The sequence below is a fragment of the Dermacentor albipictus genome, chromosome 2, assembly GCF_038994185.2.
Source record: "Dermacentor albipictus isolate Rhodes 1998 colony chromosome 2, USDA_Dalb.pri_finalv2, whole genome shotgun sequence".
NCBI classification, from domain to species: Eukaryota; Metazoa; Arthropoda; class Arachnida; order Ixodida; family Ixodidae; genus Dermacentor; species Dermacentor albipictus.
Window position 1 is genome coordinate 75,595,592 of NC_091822.1, and position 16,909 is coordinate 75,612,500.

A 16,909-nucleotide genomic window follows, 5' to 3' on the forward strand; every position below is an offset into this window, starting at 1 on the left:
CAGGAGCGCGTAGGGTGTCCGGGAATTTGTGGTCGAGGGATGGGAGACACCGCGGTCTCCCATCCCTCGACGTCGGTGAGTTGCCACTCAGAGGGTGGCTGGAGTTCAGGGCATAAGAACATAATGTGATGGAAGTTAGCTCTAGGTGCGCTGCAGAGCGTACATTCCTGTTGATATAGGCGGGGATGAACCAGGGCGAGAAAAGCTGGAGAAAGAAAAGTTTGTGCCTGAAGCTGGCGCCAGGTACTTTGTTGGAACTTTGTTAAGGATTTATCTGGGGGAGGGTATCTCAACCGCATTTCGCGGTAGTGGAGGGTGATCTCGTGATATTCGACCAATCGGTCTCTGGCGTTATCCAGGTCATCGGACGGCGTGGCTCGGTTGACGGCTACTCGAGCGATAGAATGGGCCATCTCATTGCCTGGATGGCCTGCGTGCGCGGGCACCCAGATGAGATAATTGGTCTGAGGGGGGTCTGATGATTGATAATTTTCAGTGCCGGTTCAATTCGTAGTCGAAGCATGACATCGTTAGGCTAAATGTCCTTAGACACAATTTATCGCTTGTGTATCTGAGATGTACTTCTCGCGCGATGACGTGGAGCGTTCAATTCGTTTGGCAGGAAACTGCTGCCGCGAGTCGTGACCCAAAGATGGCTTCGTGTGAAGGTGTTTTTCTATTCGCGCGCACCAGACGTTTTTGGCATTTAGATACGCAACGCATGCATACCGACGCCGTGACTTTGCAGTCGCCGAGCTAGCTGTAGTCGATTTGCCGAGCTGCCAAAATTGATTTCTTCGAACGTGACTGAGACCAATATTTACGAGGCAGTCTCGTCCGGATATACACATTGTAGTATTTGCCTCCAAATTGGCCACAAGGACTGAGTGCCATCAATCTATATAGATAAAGTGGAGCGTACAGTTCGCCATCGAATGCTTGCAATACGGCCAGCATTTTCTTACTACTTCGAACAATGCAATAGAAAGGCATACGTTTTGCACGATTTACGCACTTATGCGGAAGCAACAGGTAATATAAATGAGCCAAGAATATCCGACTCAATAATTAGTGCAATCCTTTATATAACTTGTCTAATAGATATTTCTTGTGGAGGTATATAAACATATGTACCGATGATGATGATTTAATGTCGTCTGCTATAGAATTCCAAGGTGATGTCCCAGAGGAGACAACAGTTAATTTTCCGTAGTTTGTTCGAACGCGAGGAAGTAGTAAATTATCGTTTGCAGAAAGCCTGCTAATGTTAGTGTTTTTGAGGAAATAATTTCGAAGCCAGGCTACGACGAGATGAACAGTAATGTCACATATGTGCTACTAGTCAGAAAGGGCATCCGTTAAACTTCTTAATCGAGTTCACCGACAGATGATTGCGGTAATTTCGTGACTACGGGTCTAATGCTGTGACCGAAAAGAACGCGAGGAATGGGCAATAGCGCGAGCGCGTGCGCGTGACCGTTAAGGTTCCTGACCGGTGTGACGACATGTGCGTGCTGGGGGCGAGTTGCAAGCAGCCTGTCGAGAGAGCTGTGGACGAAATTCACGAACCGCAAAGCACGGTAGTGAAACGGCGATAAAAAAAAAAAGACGGGTCTGCGTCTTTAATGAGAGCAACCTACCACACTACAAAAACAAAATGTTGAGTGTAGCGGCACGGTTGGAAACTACACCTGGGCCGTCGGTGTGGGAGTTTTTATGCGAAGCATATTACGAGGGCTCAACCCAGCTCCTCAGGCGCGGCGGTGTCGCCTTCAATACCACGTGACACCGTGACGTCACGACAGAGGAGAAACGGGGCTCCAACTCGCGCCGTCGCTCGCGGCGTCGCGGCGGTATATAAGCAGCTGCGCTTGCCTCTGCTAGACACTCACGAGGTGAGATGCCTTCTGGAGACAGAGCTGCTCGCTGGAATGAGAAGCGAAGGTTGCGGCGTGCTACAGAGACTGTTTCTAGGTGGCTTTGCTTCGGCGCAGCGACTACGCGCCCCGCATCGGACGTGGTGAGCGTCGAGCAACGCAGCGTTCGGCGCGACAACGAAATTTGCGCCTGAGCAAGCGCCGCACGCCTGAGCCGACGCCGACGACACCGGCTCTTCTGCGACACGAGCTCCTTCACGCTGTCGCGTTAAAATAAAGGCTAGTATGCTTCGCATCCTGGGCTTTCATGTGCGCTTGAAGTGGGGGATGCTTATTGAAAATTTGGTCTTCCGAATGTTCTAAGCATGTTCGCTGACGTGACGTTGGTAGCGTGTCAGAAGTCCTGGAGTTTGATTGGCGGCTAAGGTGATGTCAGTGTTCCGCGCATGTCGGCACAAGTGCTCCCGCACAATGTGTTCTTATCAGCTTACGCACGGATCTACTGCCGAGGGCATCGGTGAGTCTAGTTGGCGGCGTCTTTCGCTATCTCTCATTACGTTCATTGTACAAAGGAATGGTTGGAGAAGAGATCACGCCACCTCGATTTCTTACTGTGCTGTCGACATTCCAGCGGGCACGGGTGCTCTGCCGCCATTGTTCGAAGACGTGTGCGTGACGCCCTATCAATTAGCGGTCCCCCGTTTTATTATCGCATAGCAGAGAAAGCTCGCTACTCGAGAGATTGCCAACGTGCCTTCGTGTCACGTGCGCCATGAAGTGCTCGAGCACTTCTCCAAACGCCTACAATAGAACGACTGTGAGGAGACGCGGCTCCGATTCGTAGAGAGCGCCCGAAATCATCCGCATAATCTCGCGTGTACACCCGTGCACGGAGGAGTGTCTTTCCTGTGGAGATGAATAACCTCGGTGGGGACGTTGTTTACCGGGAATCCGCAGCCGCGTATCAGTCTTCGTCTACCGGCGCCGCGGTGCCTTACAGATAACCTGCAATGGCTGCACGCCCTCTTCCGCGATGCCTTTGTAGGCGCGCGTGACGACAGGTTTGCCTGTCAGGAATACTTGCGCGGGATGGTCTGCGCAAGAGTTGCGTGGCGTTTACCCTGCTTCAGCTGTCAATTTTGTTGTTCTACGACTCCACCTTGGAGAACATCGAGCCCAGTTAAACAAACGTCGACGTTTCCGTCGGGCGTATATCTTCGGGCAAAGACCCATTAATGAATTGCAGTGGTGCAAGTTGGCACGAATGAAGCTTTCTTTTTCCTTTTTTTGTAATTTATGATTGCGCGATTGGAGCTTGCCTTGAAATCCATCCAAACATAGTGGCTTCAATCATGTTCTCACGGTGGCGCAAATCGAGTGACCAGTTTCTTTTCGCGTGATCAGTAGGCCTAAAATGAGATTTTTCTAGCCATTTCAAAGCCCGGAGATGATTTGCGTCAAAGTGGGCTGCCTATCGAACGCCGCGCAGGCTGCTCAGGTTCTATTTCCGCGAACAGGCGGCGTGACGCATCCGAGGCACTTAGGCGATCTGGGTATGTTCACTCGACAGGTCAAGCCAGAAAAAAAAACAGCATGTAACAATTTCTGCCGTTGCTCTCGCGCAGTTCAAACATTTTAGGGACTAGTACTAGCGTCAAGCTCGGCGCTACTTCTATATACGTAATTTTGTTTCGAGACCACACGCATTCTGAAGACACAAGCACGTGTCATTTTTGAAACCTCCGGCTGCAAGGGTACCGTTTCCGACAACCACCACAACGGCAGAGGAGCGCCAAACGCGACACCCAAACAAGATCTAAAACTGGCGGCAAGCCGAGAACCGCCGTCCTCTTTTGCATACGCAGACTATCCTGTCCTCCTCCGTCGTCGCGCACGCACAATTTATCTCTTATCCGGGCCTCGTCGACTGTCGGCGCTTCAAGAGGCAGCAGGGCCGGTCTGCTGCATGGCGGCTTCTCTTAGCAACCGTCGATTATACACAGAATCGGTTGCACCCGTGCCAGGGTCCCAAGAAGAAGACGTTCGTCTATAGCAACCGTCCTGGCGACCTATAACTACATCCCCGTCGGACGAATCCCTTCGTCATTATATTGCACATTGTCTTTAACCTTTTTTTTTTAATCACCTTCCAAGCGATTGCGCAACATATTCAATCCGGATGGTATTTGAGATGCATGCGGATCTTTGTGGAAACTGTTGACTCATATTCTTGCCAGCAGCTTTTAGTGAAATGGGCACTAGTTTGATTTTCATGGTTGTGTCGTCTGAGCCGATCAAAAGCACCTGGGCGGTGCCTTTCTTTTCTGTTTTTTAACACATGACGTTTCCATTGAATTCATAGGGCAGTGGTTCCCACTGCCCTATGCATTACGCAGCCTAACGCAGGTACCCATCACTGCGTACTCGGCGCGTGAGAAGTACGATATTGCAAGTACTTTCAGACATATGTTATTGCAACAAAAGAAAAAAAAAGATGCCCGATTTCCCATATAATAACGAAGCCTTAAACATTTTGTTACGTGTAGCCGATGCACAAGTCTATTTACAATACATTTACACGTGGGCCAACGGTGGCCACGTTCGCAGCGTCCTAGTCGATAATAAGCGGTGGTGACTGGAACAGTGATTGCCTTCGGTTTTCAGAATGATATAAAAGACAATGCTGCCTTTTTTAGCACACTTTGTTTATAATAATTTGTCCGGTATGTCATTGCCCCGACGACGAAGACGACGAACTCTTCCTTTTCACAGTGCCCGACTTGACACATGGAACAATTTTCCTGTCGCGGCCAAAGAGCTTGTAGCATCGCCGCTCGCTTCGCGCCTTGCCACCGCGTCTCGTTGTCGCCTCCCTTCGTTGTTATTGCCTTCTCGACCTCCCTGCTCGGTTCTTCTCAATTGTCGAATCGTCTCAGTCTGACCTCCCGCTTACGCCGTCACTGCTGTCGCTGCGGCTGTTAGCCGTCAAGGACAAGCTATTTACGGCGCGCGGAAAGAGGCGGCAACGTCTGGCTTCCAGACCGCCATTTTGTTTTTGTTGTTGTTTTTTTTACTTTTGCCCGTCATTTACGGCCAGACCCGTCACAGCGTTAGTCGGCTCATATCACGAAAGCACTGGATCAGTCTAAGCGTTCTTCCTGCACACATGGCCCTACAATGCCTACATTTTCTTTCTTTTCTTTCCTATGTGCATGTACCGTGGTTTATAGTTTACTCCTCCACCTGTGTCGTGCTCATTGCGGCATTCATGCATTCTACTGCAGGAGTTTTCCATGCTATGCCCTGGATATACGTACTGTGCAAGCCGGCAACATTGTTGGTGACGCGCACGCGCACACACACACGCACGGACACGTGCTACGGACGCGCTCAACTCGTCGAACAGTCGAAGCTGCCAGTAAGACTAGAGGAGATATAAAACGTTATGTGCCTTCTTTCACGGTGTCCTGAAAAAAATTACAGTATTCTCCGAGCTTATGTTCAGAGGTAATAAAGGGTCGATACCCTAGGAGTGATATGCAGCCAATTTTTAATGTGCCTGGGTCGACTGGGGTCTAAATGATAGTTGCTTGGCCGTCGTTTTCTGCCTGTTTAGCGTCACGTGAGACGCTTACAAATTGTTCCTGCGAAACTGAAAGAATGAACAATGACAGCAATTTTATATTCGGCAAGCGTAGATGTAATGTTGCAGGCGACCATCACAGAAAGTTTCAGATGTATAGGCTAGTTAATCTTTGCAAAAACTCAGTGCCCTTCCACTCTGTGAAGAAGGATGACCAGTGAAGATGTGTATGTGGGCCCCATTATGGCGAACTGCACCTCCGCCGCGGGTCTGTCCGGCATTACACTATCTTCTGGATCGGCCCACATGGGACGTGCTTAACGCCTGCTTCACCTCCGCTGCGGGTCTGCCCGGTATTGCACCATCTTCGGTATCGGTCCACGTATGGGGAGTGCTTAGCGCCTGCTTCACCTTCGCTAAGGGCTATAGAGCACAACCAAACTGCACTCGGAGTTCTTGCGTACTCGAAGGTATAACCTTCGCGACATCGAGCACCACATACGCGGCCTCCGAGTGCGCTGCTGCCGTCTTGCTCTACAATCAGGGGGCGAGGTTCCGATAGGACAGAGCTAGAGTGACGTCACAAGAATGGATTTTCAAGCAAGGTATGCCCACAATTTAACATTTAACCGGTATTCAATTAGGCGTTACAGTTCGAAACAATGATGCCCTTCATTAATGACGTTGCAAGTTCGGTGAATTTGGTCTTTCTTTTCCTAACTAGCTTTTGTTACCTTTATGTAACATGTTTTCATTTTCTGCAACATGTATCTTTCCTATCCCCTCTTCTTTTATTTGACATTCTTTTCGCCCTCACACTAACTTTCGAAAAGTTTTCTTTTTCGTCTGGCTTTGTTGACTCTTCTTGTACGATTTTTCTTTTCTTACCGCTTGTAGAATTGTTATTTGTTGCGTATTTCTCTTCACCGTTTCAACCCATTAGTAGCTCAATTCCGTCTACAACGTTTTGCACTCGGTACTATACAAAAAGAATTCTAACACCTTCACGTTGTCGATTTTTACGAGATTACATTTCTGATCTGCTAAGTGTAACATTCTAAAAAAAAGTTGCAGATGTAGACGATGTGACATATACGCCATGTTCACCTGGGATCCAGAAGCCTGGAGAGCAATAAAGCAGCAAAAAGCGACACTTGATGTTTTTGCTTGAGCTAGCTGACGGTTGAGCTATATCTGCGACACTTACGCTTCTGTCATTTGGAACAAAATTCTGCGAACTGTACACAAACACGTTTTGTGCTCCGCGTTCATTCCGTAGTGCACGTCTGCCCGCTGCTCCACGCACGAAGACTGAACTAGTGACGGCAGGCCATGTAGCTCCGTGGTAGAAACTGGGGGGATGACACTCCTGATGGCATCATTGCCCGGACAGGCCGGGGACCCTTCTTCCGGACGTGGCATGTGGGTTGGGACCTGCAGTTGTGGCCCAACACTTATCGCAACTTCCTCTGTTGATGCGATGGTCCGAGCACGGTAGTTCATTTTAACTCGGAAGAATCGCACTAGCAGTATGGAAGTGCCTTACGGATGCTGTTCTTTAGCAGATGCTTTTTATGAGTCAATGCGAGCAACACAATATTTGCTCGAGGGGCATTACGTCAATCCTGTGGTGAGTTTCCCTGTCAACAAATAATTCTATGCGGTATGTTTATCAATGGCGTAGCTGTACTAAACTTAGAGTTCTGCAGCCCGTTCTTGCGGGTGCACCTAACCGTGTGTACGAATCTGAGTTCGCACGAGTGCGTTTACTTGGCGGAATGAAGCAAAAACTTTTCAGATGACCTTAGCTTTTGACCAGTGTTCAAAGCACCTGCACAGATTCACCAAACCATTTCGGCATATGTACAGGTCAACTCATTTTTTCAAAAAGCAATACTTTAGTCTGCGAATCCTCCCGAACATTGCCGACCGTGGCTGCTGGCTGGGTGCTGCTGCTGTCTTGCGGAATAGCTCGCGCGCATTACAAGAACTCCGCTCATCATGGCAGCGTTCCCGTACTGCCCCTCGCGCTCTTGCCACTGCTCGTACGTTCTTCGTCGTCGTCGTGTTCAACGGCTGGCTTCGATGCCGCTCACCATGCCAGCGTTACCATACTGCCCCTTCCTCTGCCAAGGCGCTGACGGCACTGGCCGACACCCAGTCGGCGCAGTGATTTCGGTCTCAAATTATTTGCCTCAATAGATCGCGAAATGAAAACACGTATCGAGCTGCGTTCAAATTTCGCATTAGCCAGCTGCATAATCGTCGGACACTTTTTCCTCTTCTTCGTGACAGGCCGACATCGACAAGGCTGTGGCCGCGGCCAAGGCTGCCTTCGACCTCAAGTCCGAATGGCGCACCATCGACGCCTCGCAGCGGGCTCTCTACCTGCTCAAGCTTGCCGACCTGCTCGAGCGCGACAGGGACTACATCGCTGTGAGTGGATCACCCTTGTCTGTACACACACACACACACACACACGTGTGTGTGTGTGTGTGTGTGTGTGTGTAATCTGGCTCACCGTACTCACTCGGTGGCTTCGTAGATCAACTTATTTGATGTTTCTTGGAAATGGGGAGCGGGGATGCAACTTTCGTCTTGTTCGCAACATTCTATCGCCTAATGAATGAATGGAAATGCCAGGAGGAAATGCGGAAATGAACGCACACGTACAGAGCATGACGCTCGTCTAGCGTCAACGTGCTCGAGTCTATGAGCGACGTAGAGACCACGCCAAGACACTTGGTTAAACTGTGCGTACACGTTTCCAGCAAAAAAAAAAAGGGGGAGGAGAGGGGGAAAAGACCAATCACGAAGGAAACGACGCATTATAAGTATAAATTAGAAATGTAAGGAAGCGTTGAGGCACTCGAACCGCGAATACAGAAATGATGAACCGAGGCAGACAAAGATACTCACAAATGAGCAAACAAATGAAAAAGGTCAAATAATACACGAATACATAAAACTGCGAAAGCCTCATTCTCAGTCTCTCTTTGTTTTTATAGTCGTGATCAGTGTGTACGCTCATTCTGGCGAGTCTCTACAGCAACGTCTCTAAACTCTGCAACTTGCGCGCCTGTTCTCTCAGAGCCTGGAGACGCTGAACAACGGCAAGCCGTACAAGTACGCCCAGGAGGACATTGACACGTCCGTCAAGCACCTGCGCTATTATGCCGGCTACGCCGACAAGGTGCACGGCAAGACCATTCCAGCCGGTGGGTGTCCTTAGCGTTGAGTATAGCCCCAGAAAATTATCCTACATGATCTTTAGCAAAGTATACAGAATGGGCTCTGTCAAACACTCTTATAAATACGTATAATATAAAACCAGAAGTTTTCTGCCTACCTTTCGACTCTTGTTTGTCTACTGTTTCCTGCACTTTCAGCAAACCACACAACGCGAAGTTTCGAACGTAATAATTACAGGCCAGTGGAAATGTAAGGGCTGCATAATTATATTCGCTCGTATAGACTGTTCGTAGACACTGCACATTCAAAAGTATATGAGGCAAAGTAGTCGTACTGGAAGTACTACATCTCAGTTCATTTTCTAACACTTTTATTCTATTTCTATCTCTACAGCTCTTTCTTTTTTTCTTGCACATAACGTACGTCTTTTATGATAATCAACGCAAGCTGACGGCGCTGTGCTGTAAGACACTGCATAGCTTTTAATGTACTCGGAATGAAACGAGTGGTTTGTCTGTCGAATCCATAGTACATATACACTGGCGTTTTCCATTTTGCTTCATAATAATTTTTTTTTCCAGAACACCAATTCGTCCACATTATTGGTATGAACCTAATTTCACGACCACGCAGAGTGCGAATCTACATATATGTGCACCGATTAATACAGTTACGCCTAATTACGTCCGCGCGTGGCAGCGCCTTCCGTGTTTTGCCTTCGCGGTCACGCGTATTGAGAATGCAAGCAGGACTTTCACTCCTGCCGTTGCGCTTATTTGGCGTTTAAACGATGCACGCTATTTCCTCACTATAAATCACTCCGCTAGTTTATATGCACGCTATTCCCGCATTATGCATCATTCCGCTACTTTGGCTCCCTCTGGCGAGCTGGATGTGCCAACACATTTCCTTTATGTCGGCGAAATGGGAAAACTTGCACGTTTACCACTGCACGTAAGGGATTAAAACGCATAGAAAAATGTACATCTGCAATTGCAATTCGGCCACGTTATCGCGAAAGCAAGTGTGCACTTTATGCCACCCTTTTTGCTCAAGAAACTCCGGCCATTTTGCGACAACGCTATCAGAATGACCGTGAGATATAAACCAGATCGAGTGCTGCGATTGTTGGATACATTGCTTATCGACGATAGATGACGATTATGAGGGTATTTTATTTTACCGGTAACAGAATTTTTGTAAATCGCCATGCAGTGACATGCATTTCACGAACCTATTTGTTGAGCTGGCCATGATTACCCGACGAGATGGACATTCCTTACACTGGAAATTAAGTCGGATAACTGACTAATCAACCAAGCGTCAATAATGAACTTTACAACTAATTACATTAGCTCACATTTCATTACGCGAAATGAAGCCAATGATATCACTACGCACATCAAATTTAAACGAATTTTGAAAATATTACCAGCTTTGAGATAAGCTCAGTTAAAGGGGTGGAGGCATCAAAATTTTCGTTCATGCGTTTGTTGATTCAAACGTTGCGTCATGCTTCACGGAGCACGATACACACAGCGGGATTCATATATATCCGATAAATAATTTAATAATAGCATTATTATACCGAGTGATTTCGGTTTCTGGGCTCCGGGGGATGCTATGACGTCACAGAGGAGGAAACGCAACATGGCTTGGTCACGTGGGCCACAAAAAATAGTGACGTAAAACTATGCTGCGTCGTCTGCTCGCGCATACGCGTGCTCTGCCAGCAGAGGTCAACTGGCGATTCGAAGTGCATGTCGCGATTATTATAATTATTGCGAAGAGCGACAACAACGGTAAGAAAATATTGCGGCTTGTGAGAGTCGGTGATTCATTCCGAAGCGCCGTTAGCTTTAGCTTCGAAGTGAACCGGAAAAGGCCTAGCCACGATATCGGCGGCGCCGAACGATCAGAGGCGGTGAAGCTGCCGTCGGTGCACAGAGTGACCACTCCTCGGACGCTGATTGGCCGCTTCGCCGTACGGCTGCCGCACATATGGGTCCCGGGCCCGTGCTCTCTACGGCTAGGAAATCTCGCCGTTCGCAAGCAAAACCGCCGTCGCACGGGGGCCCCCGAATGGCAAACGGCGTGCGGCGGGTTTCCGTGCCGGTAACGTGGACGGGCCTTCACATTGAGAAAGGCCAAGCGAAGGACAGACCACTCCGAGCTGCCGAACTATGCGCCTATGCGAGGAGAGAAGCGGACAACACGAACGCCGCATATCCTGGTCCCTTTCGGAGTCGGCCGGCTACTGTTTTACACTCAAACGTGCGAAGGCCCGTCGGCACGGCAACTCGCCGCACGCAGTTTGCCATTCGCGGGCCGCCGTGCGGCGTTCGTGTTGTCCACTTCTCTCCTCCTGTGTCCGTGTCTGCACGCCTTACCCCTTCTTTGCATTAAGAAAGGATTTCTATATGCCTGTAGCTCGGTCATAGTGCATGGAGGCTATGCTCGGTCGTTCGGCTCAGCAGGCTCCGTAATCGGCATTTCATCGCTACTCATCATACGTCACGTTTTTGTGCTGGTGTGCTATGACTTCAATATTTTCGTTCCTCCTCTGTGACGTAGTAGCTGCCGCGATAGCGATGGGTCTCGACTACGAGAAGGAGTTTTTAATGACTTTTTGGAGCTGAATTAAAATTATTTTGAAATGTTTGTAGCGTCCGATACCTCGTTCGGGGTGTCCTTGCATACCGAAGCAGCCTACAACATGCTTTTTATAGACTCAAAATTTGGTGTCCCAACCCCTTTAAACTTGGTTTTAAAATGCGCTGTTGTTTCACTTAACTTTTGTTGACAAAGCGCCTTTTCATGCCTCGGAACTCAAAATTTCCTGGAACACCGACGCATTTTACCGCTAACTTTGGCTACGCATAGCTCGAAACTATTGTCATCCTCAGAATTCCTTCCAAGTGGTTATGACCTTTGAATTCACCTGCAACACTTCGCAACTTACAATATATGCCGCAAATGAATTAAATTAAACGTGAATTAGCTAGCGAAGTATAATTAGCGAAATATTTTTTTTTATTTCTCGAGAATATAATGTACGCCTCTATGAGTAATCTAGCTCAAGAAGTAGAATTGGGCTACGTACCTCGGGTGACACTTAAAGTTTCTGTTTACTATTAAAAAAAAGCACCCTTAGCGGTGACTTCACTGAAAGAGCCGTAATCAAAAATCGGGAGAGTTGGAAATTCATGATAGCAGCGCACGGAAAACGAAGACGCAAAATTATAAAGGTGGGACAAGGGCTGTCTTATTGGACGCAACACGTATCACTGTGTTGCTTTTTATTCTTTTGTTGTTCTTCCTATATGTGTCAAGCATTGCTCCAACTTTACGGACCCCAGGACAGTGCTTCTCCCATTTATTTCTTTGTGTCGTCGTTTTCCATCCGCTGCTATCGTGCTAGATCGCTTTCTTCAGCAAATACTAAGCGCACCCGTCTAAAACTCTTTATACGGGGCGTGGTTGCTTGGTGACTTTGGCGTTGAGTTGCAAAGCACGAGGCCGCGGCATCGAATCCTCGCTGTAGTGGCCGGTGGGGGGCCAGATGCGAAAAAAACGCCCGTGCACCGTGCATTGGGTGCACGTCAGAGAAACCCAAATGGTCAAAATTAATCCGGAGTTTTTCTATAACAGCGTGCCTCATAATGGTATCGTAGCTTTTGCACGTAGAAGCCCACATTGTATAATTTTCAAAACTCCTTTGTGAGACTCTTTGAGCGTCACAGGGCACACGTGTCCATACTAAGACAAAAAATAAAGAAGCTTCCGTCTTTCCAAGAGGCCTATCCTTCAGTAAACATTTTAGTGTTCGTTCTTTTTTTCGTTTTTTCTCTTGTATGAATTTCTTGCTGCAAAATTAGGCAGCCGCTATACTTGATCGAAACCACTTGGGAGTGCTCACGAGCGCAGTCTGTCCACTCAGGCATGGCAAGTTCGGTGCTTCTTATTCACCATTTTTGACGAGTAACACCGATCTACGCATGACAGCCGCAAGCTCGAGCGCTGTCTTTGGCTACACGTGTAGCATCAGCTGTCGCTAAGCAACCTATATTTTCTTTTTCTTATTTAGACAATGTCTTCCTTAGTTAGCTACCCCTACTTTTCTGCATCGATTGCTTGCGTTCTTAGACTTCTTCGTGAGCCCGTTCAGAACGGTTACAGTGCAGAGTCTAAATATATGGGCCCATCCCGAAGGTAGTGCAGGTAAAGAAAAAAACGTAGTCCGACGCACCTCCTACCCCCCTCACGCGAGGGGTGGTGCGATACAGTGCCATGCGCAGTGACTCGACCCCGTTCTCTCCCCCGAATCGCTCGGGAAAACATGGTCTTTGATATAGATCAACTGTATGTTTAATCACCTTCCAACTTCTTTTTTTTTTTCTTCTTTCAGATGGCAGCTACTTCACCTACACCCGCTGCGAGCCGGTCGGCATCTGCGGCCAAATTCTTCCCGTGAGTATGCAGCCTCGACAGTCGTTGACCACCACCACACAAAGTGCGCGTGCACGTTTTGAATTGTATATAGCACACCTTAAGATTGGTGCTGGTGACAGGCGGTGACTTGCAATTGTCGATACGCGACGTGCAAGTTATCAGTGCAAAAGCGCGCTGATAAACTGGCCGGTGTTTGCACCGTTTTGTCTGCATTCTAGGTGAATCAATTGTTTCGTGTCACCTTCGGAACTAGCAACATTAATCTAAAGAGTATAAATCATGTTAGCATCTATTTTTACCAAACGCACCGCTGTAGCTCAGTGACAATGGCGCTGTGCTACTGGGCGCTTGGTCGTGGGTTCGTTGATCCATGCCTCACGGCCACATTCCGATGGGAGGTGAAATGTAACAAACGCTCCCGCACAGTGCTTTGGGTGCAGATTACTGAACCACGGTTGACCAGAACCAATCCGAAGCAGCCCTACTTCACGACGTCCTCCATAGACCACTGTGCATGCAGCTTCGGGACTAATTAAGTCCGCAGAACTTAATTTTATGTAACCGACTACATATAAGATTCTGTTGAAAATAAATAAGCTTGTACATGAATTAGCCGCTTGACTTTCAGTCAAATACCGGTATGCTTGCGTCCTCCCACCCCCCTGTGCAGTGGAACTTCCCGGTGGTGCTGATCGCGATGAAGCTTGCCCCCGCGCTGGCCGCCGGCTGCGTGTGCATCGTCAAGCCCGCCGAGCAGACCCCGCTGACGGCGCTGTACGTGGCCCAGCTGTGCAAGGAGGCCGGCATCCCCAAGGGCGTGGTCAACGTGGTGCCCGGCTACGGACCCACCGCCGGCGCCGCCATCGCCGAGCACCCCGAGATCAACAAGGTCTCCTTCACCGGATCCACCGAGGTGATGAGCGCCGTGCTGCTGCACGCCTGCCTCTTCTTCCGCACGCGGAGGCGAGATCGGAAGGGCTTTACAGGGGGACCGCAAGGATACACGCCCAATGAAGAAATGAAAGTGAAATTACAATGGTTGAGCGTACCACATAAGGACAACGTAACTTGGAATTGTTACTACAACTTAAGCGGACACATTAGAGTATTATTATGGAACACTTTAGTATAGACATAGACTAGAATACCAATAAGTTATATAGAAAAACCGGATAATATAAAATACTATTAAAGAATACTAATACTCATAGGGGCATTTCAGAACAATAACTAGGCTCGTCTATTCCGTTATACTTTGTTCGTCCTATCGCGCAGTTTGTACCAGTTTATTTTAGAATGCTCACAATAAAGAACAATGACATGTGTCATAAAATGTCAGTAACGATGCTGATAGTGTGGAGCGCTTGAGGTCGTTGACGTACTCTCTCAATTATGGCACGGTATTTCGGTTCATAAACGGTTAGGAAACGTCGGCGCCAACCAAGTGGTCATGTTAACGTTCCTATCTTTCTTTCTATGCGTGTTCATTTAGCAACGACTGTGTATTTCAGTGGACAATCCTCTTGGTGGTCTCAAACACGTTCTCTCCGCTCTGCGCAGGTGGGCAAGCTTATCCAGGAGGCTGCCGGTAGGTCCAACACCAAGAGGGTCAACCTGGAGCTCGGCGGCAAAAGCCCGTTGGTCATTTTCCCCGACGCTGACCGTAAGTGCGAATTACCTGAACGCTCAGAAAGGTGTTAATGCTAGCCTAGATACTGTATCGTCAGGCGCACTAACGAATCAAGAGTGAAACGAAATGCGCGTTTGGCTCGGTTCCTCTAGGTGCCGTGTCCTTTTCGTGCCAGTGCATTTGACAATAAAAATGTTTGAAGGATTGGCGTTAGCCTCTCAGTAGTGCCATTATTAATCTAATAAGATTCACTTCGCGGCTTCACTACAGTGCTAACCTTTGAAAATTCTCTCTAGATCCGTTGGCACACTTTTTCTGGGGCAGCTCTAACACATCAGTGTAGAAGAACGTACAAGAAGGGAAACAGATCATGAAGCTTACGCAAATTTTAAAGCATGGACATGCATCTGACATGCATGGACAAGTTTAACATGTACCAACCATCCTAAGTCAACATTCTTTTGGGTCACTCTGAATATGTGCTACTGCAGACTCCGCCCGTACACAACCATTGGCAATTTTTTCTCTAACCTTCGTTGCTGGCGCAGTGGACGAAGCTGCCCAGATCGCACACATTGGTCTGTTCGCCAACATGGGACAGTGCTGCGTGGCTGCCAGCCGGCTGTTCGTGCACGAGGACATCTACGACAAGTTCGTGGCCAAGGCCATTCAGCTGGCCGCCCACCGCAGGACTCAGGTCGGCGACCCCTTCGACGACGCCACAGAGCAGGGACCACAGGTGAGGCGACGCGGGCCTACTGCACGGCACCTTCTTCCCTTCTTGAAGACGTGGCGTGCTTGTAATGAAATGTGTTTTACATTACAATGCGAAATACCGGTTAGGAAATGGCATTTGAGTTTCACCTAGTCTTTTGTAATCGGCACGTGCGTATATCTAAAAGCCACAAAAAAAAAACGAATAAGTTTCAGCCAACAACCTCAGTTTGCGCTACACGGCCGCTTAAAGCGCGGCGAATGAGGGGCATGTTCTTCTAGACATCGTGGTTTCGTGCTAATCAGACTGTCGATTGTTTTTTTTTTTTACCCGCAAGATTTGCGGGGACTTTCGCATCTGGCTCTTAGCACACGCACACCGTTGCACCGGCTGTGGCTACTCAAAACATAGCTACCAGTACGCACATTACCTTTTGCTATCGGCTGACGCTATAGGCTCCAATCGAACTGCTGGCTCGAATGACTTTAGCGTTTTTTTTTTCAGTTTCTATAGAGTGCAAAGTCCCAGGATAGTCTCGACCATGGCAGCCACATTCCAATGGGGGCGGAATGCAGGAGTGCTCGTATTTCGAGCTTTGGGTGTACATTAGAGAACCACAGGTGGTCTCACACCTCAATACGGCGTGCCTATGCACGGCTATTTGACGTTAAACCCCAATCTCCCAAATTAACCCTGTAGGCACCAGTTTGCCAGTCGTCCAACTAGCACCGTCTTAAGCCGCACTCGGAAGTCAGTGCTACGCTACGCTTAGAAATACCAGCTTAAACCCAGCTGTATTCTGCAACAATTTATGCTTCTCCTATTCACGAGGCTGCCCCTGCTACACCAAATGAAAGCAACACTGTTCAGTGCCCTCCAAGCATGCATTTCAAGAGTTGCTGTACGAAATATGCAAGTAATCGTGTCGGCCTTACGAGCCCACATGACAGCCCTCATTCCTGTCGTCCTCGGTTCGCAGATCGACGACGAGCAGTTCCAGAAGATTCTGGGCCTGATCGAGTCCGGCAAGAAGGAAGGCGCCAAGGTCGAGATCGGCGGAAAGCGGATCGGCAGCGAGGGCTACTTCGTCGAGCCCACCGTGTTCACCAACGTCACGGACAACATGCGGATCGCCAAGGAGGAGATCTTCGGTCCCGTCCAGCAGATCCTCAAGTTCAAGACCATGGACGAGGTGCTGCGGCGTGCAAATGACACCACCTACGGCCTCGCCGCGGGTGTCGTCACCAAGGATCTGAACACGGCCATCACGTTCTCTGACGGCGTGCAAGCCGGCACCGTCTGGTGAGTGCTGTGATGCTCTCTCCACCCATGTTGTGGAGATCAACCACAGTGAATGTTTGACGCAGTGATAGCAGTATTGGCTAGGTAAGCGTAAATTCGCCGAATCGAGTGACCATCAAGAAAAGCCCTACTGTTGTTTGACCATATCAGTTTCATAA

At 48.7% G+C, this 16,909-nt stretch overlaps 1 protein-coding gene across 1 annotated transcript in view; it reads left to right on the top strand.

Annotated features, from left to right (window-relative positions):
- The window catches only part of LOC135913115 (aldehyde dehydrogenase 1A1-like), a 32,563-nt gene that overhangs the window by 13,551 nt on the left and 2,103 nt on the right, over positions 1-16,909 (top strand). The window contains exons 3-9 of the mRNA XM_065445793.2: positions 7,756-7,896; positions 8,552-8,678; positions 13,061-13,122; positions 13,775-14,017; positions 14,665-14,767; positions 15,283-15,473; positions 16,429-16,751. Of these exons, the coding sequence (XP_065301865.1) occupies positions 7,756-7,896; positions 8,552-8,678; positions 13,061-13,122; positions 13,775-14,017; positions 14,665-14,767; positions 15,283-15,473; positions 16,429-16,751 (1,190 nt within the window). The remainder of the gene's footprint in view (positions 1-7,755; positions 7,897-8,551; positions 8,679-13,060; positions 13,123-13,774; positions 14,018-14,664; positions 14,768-15,282; positions 15,474-16,428; positions 16,752-16,909) is intronic.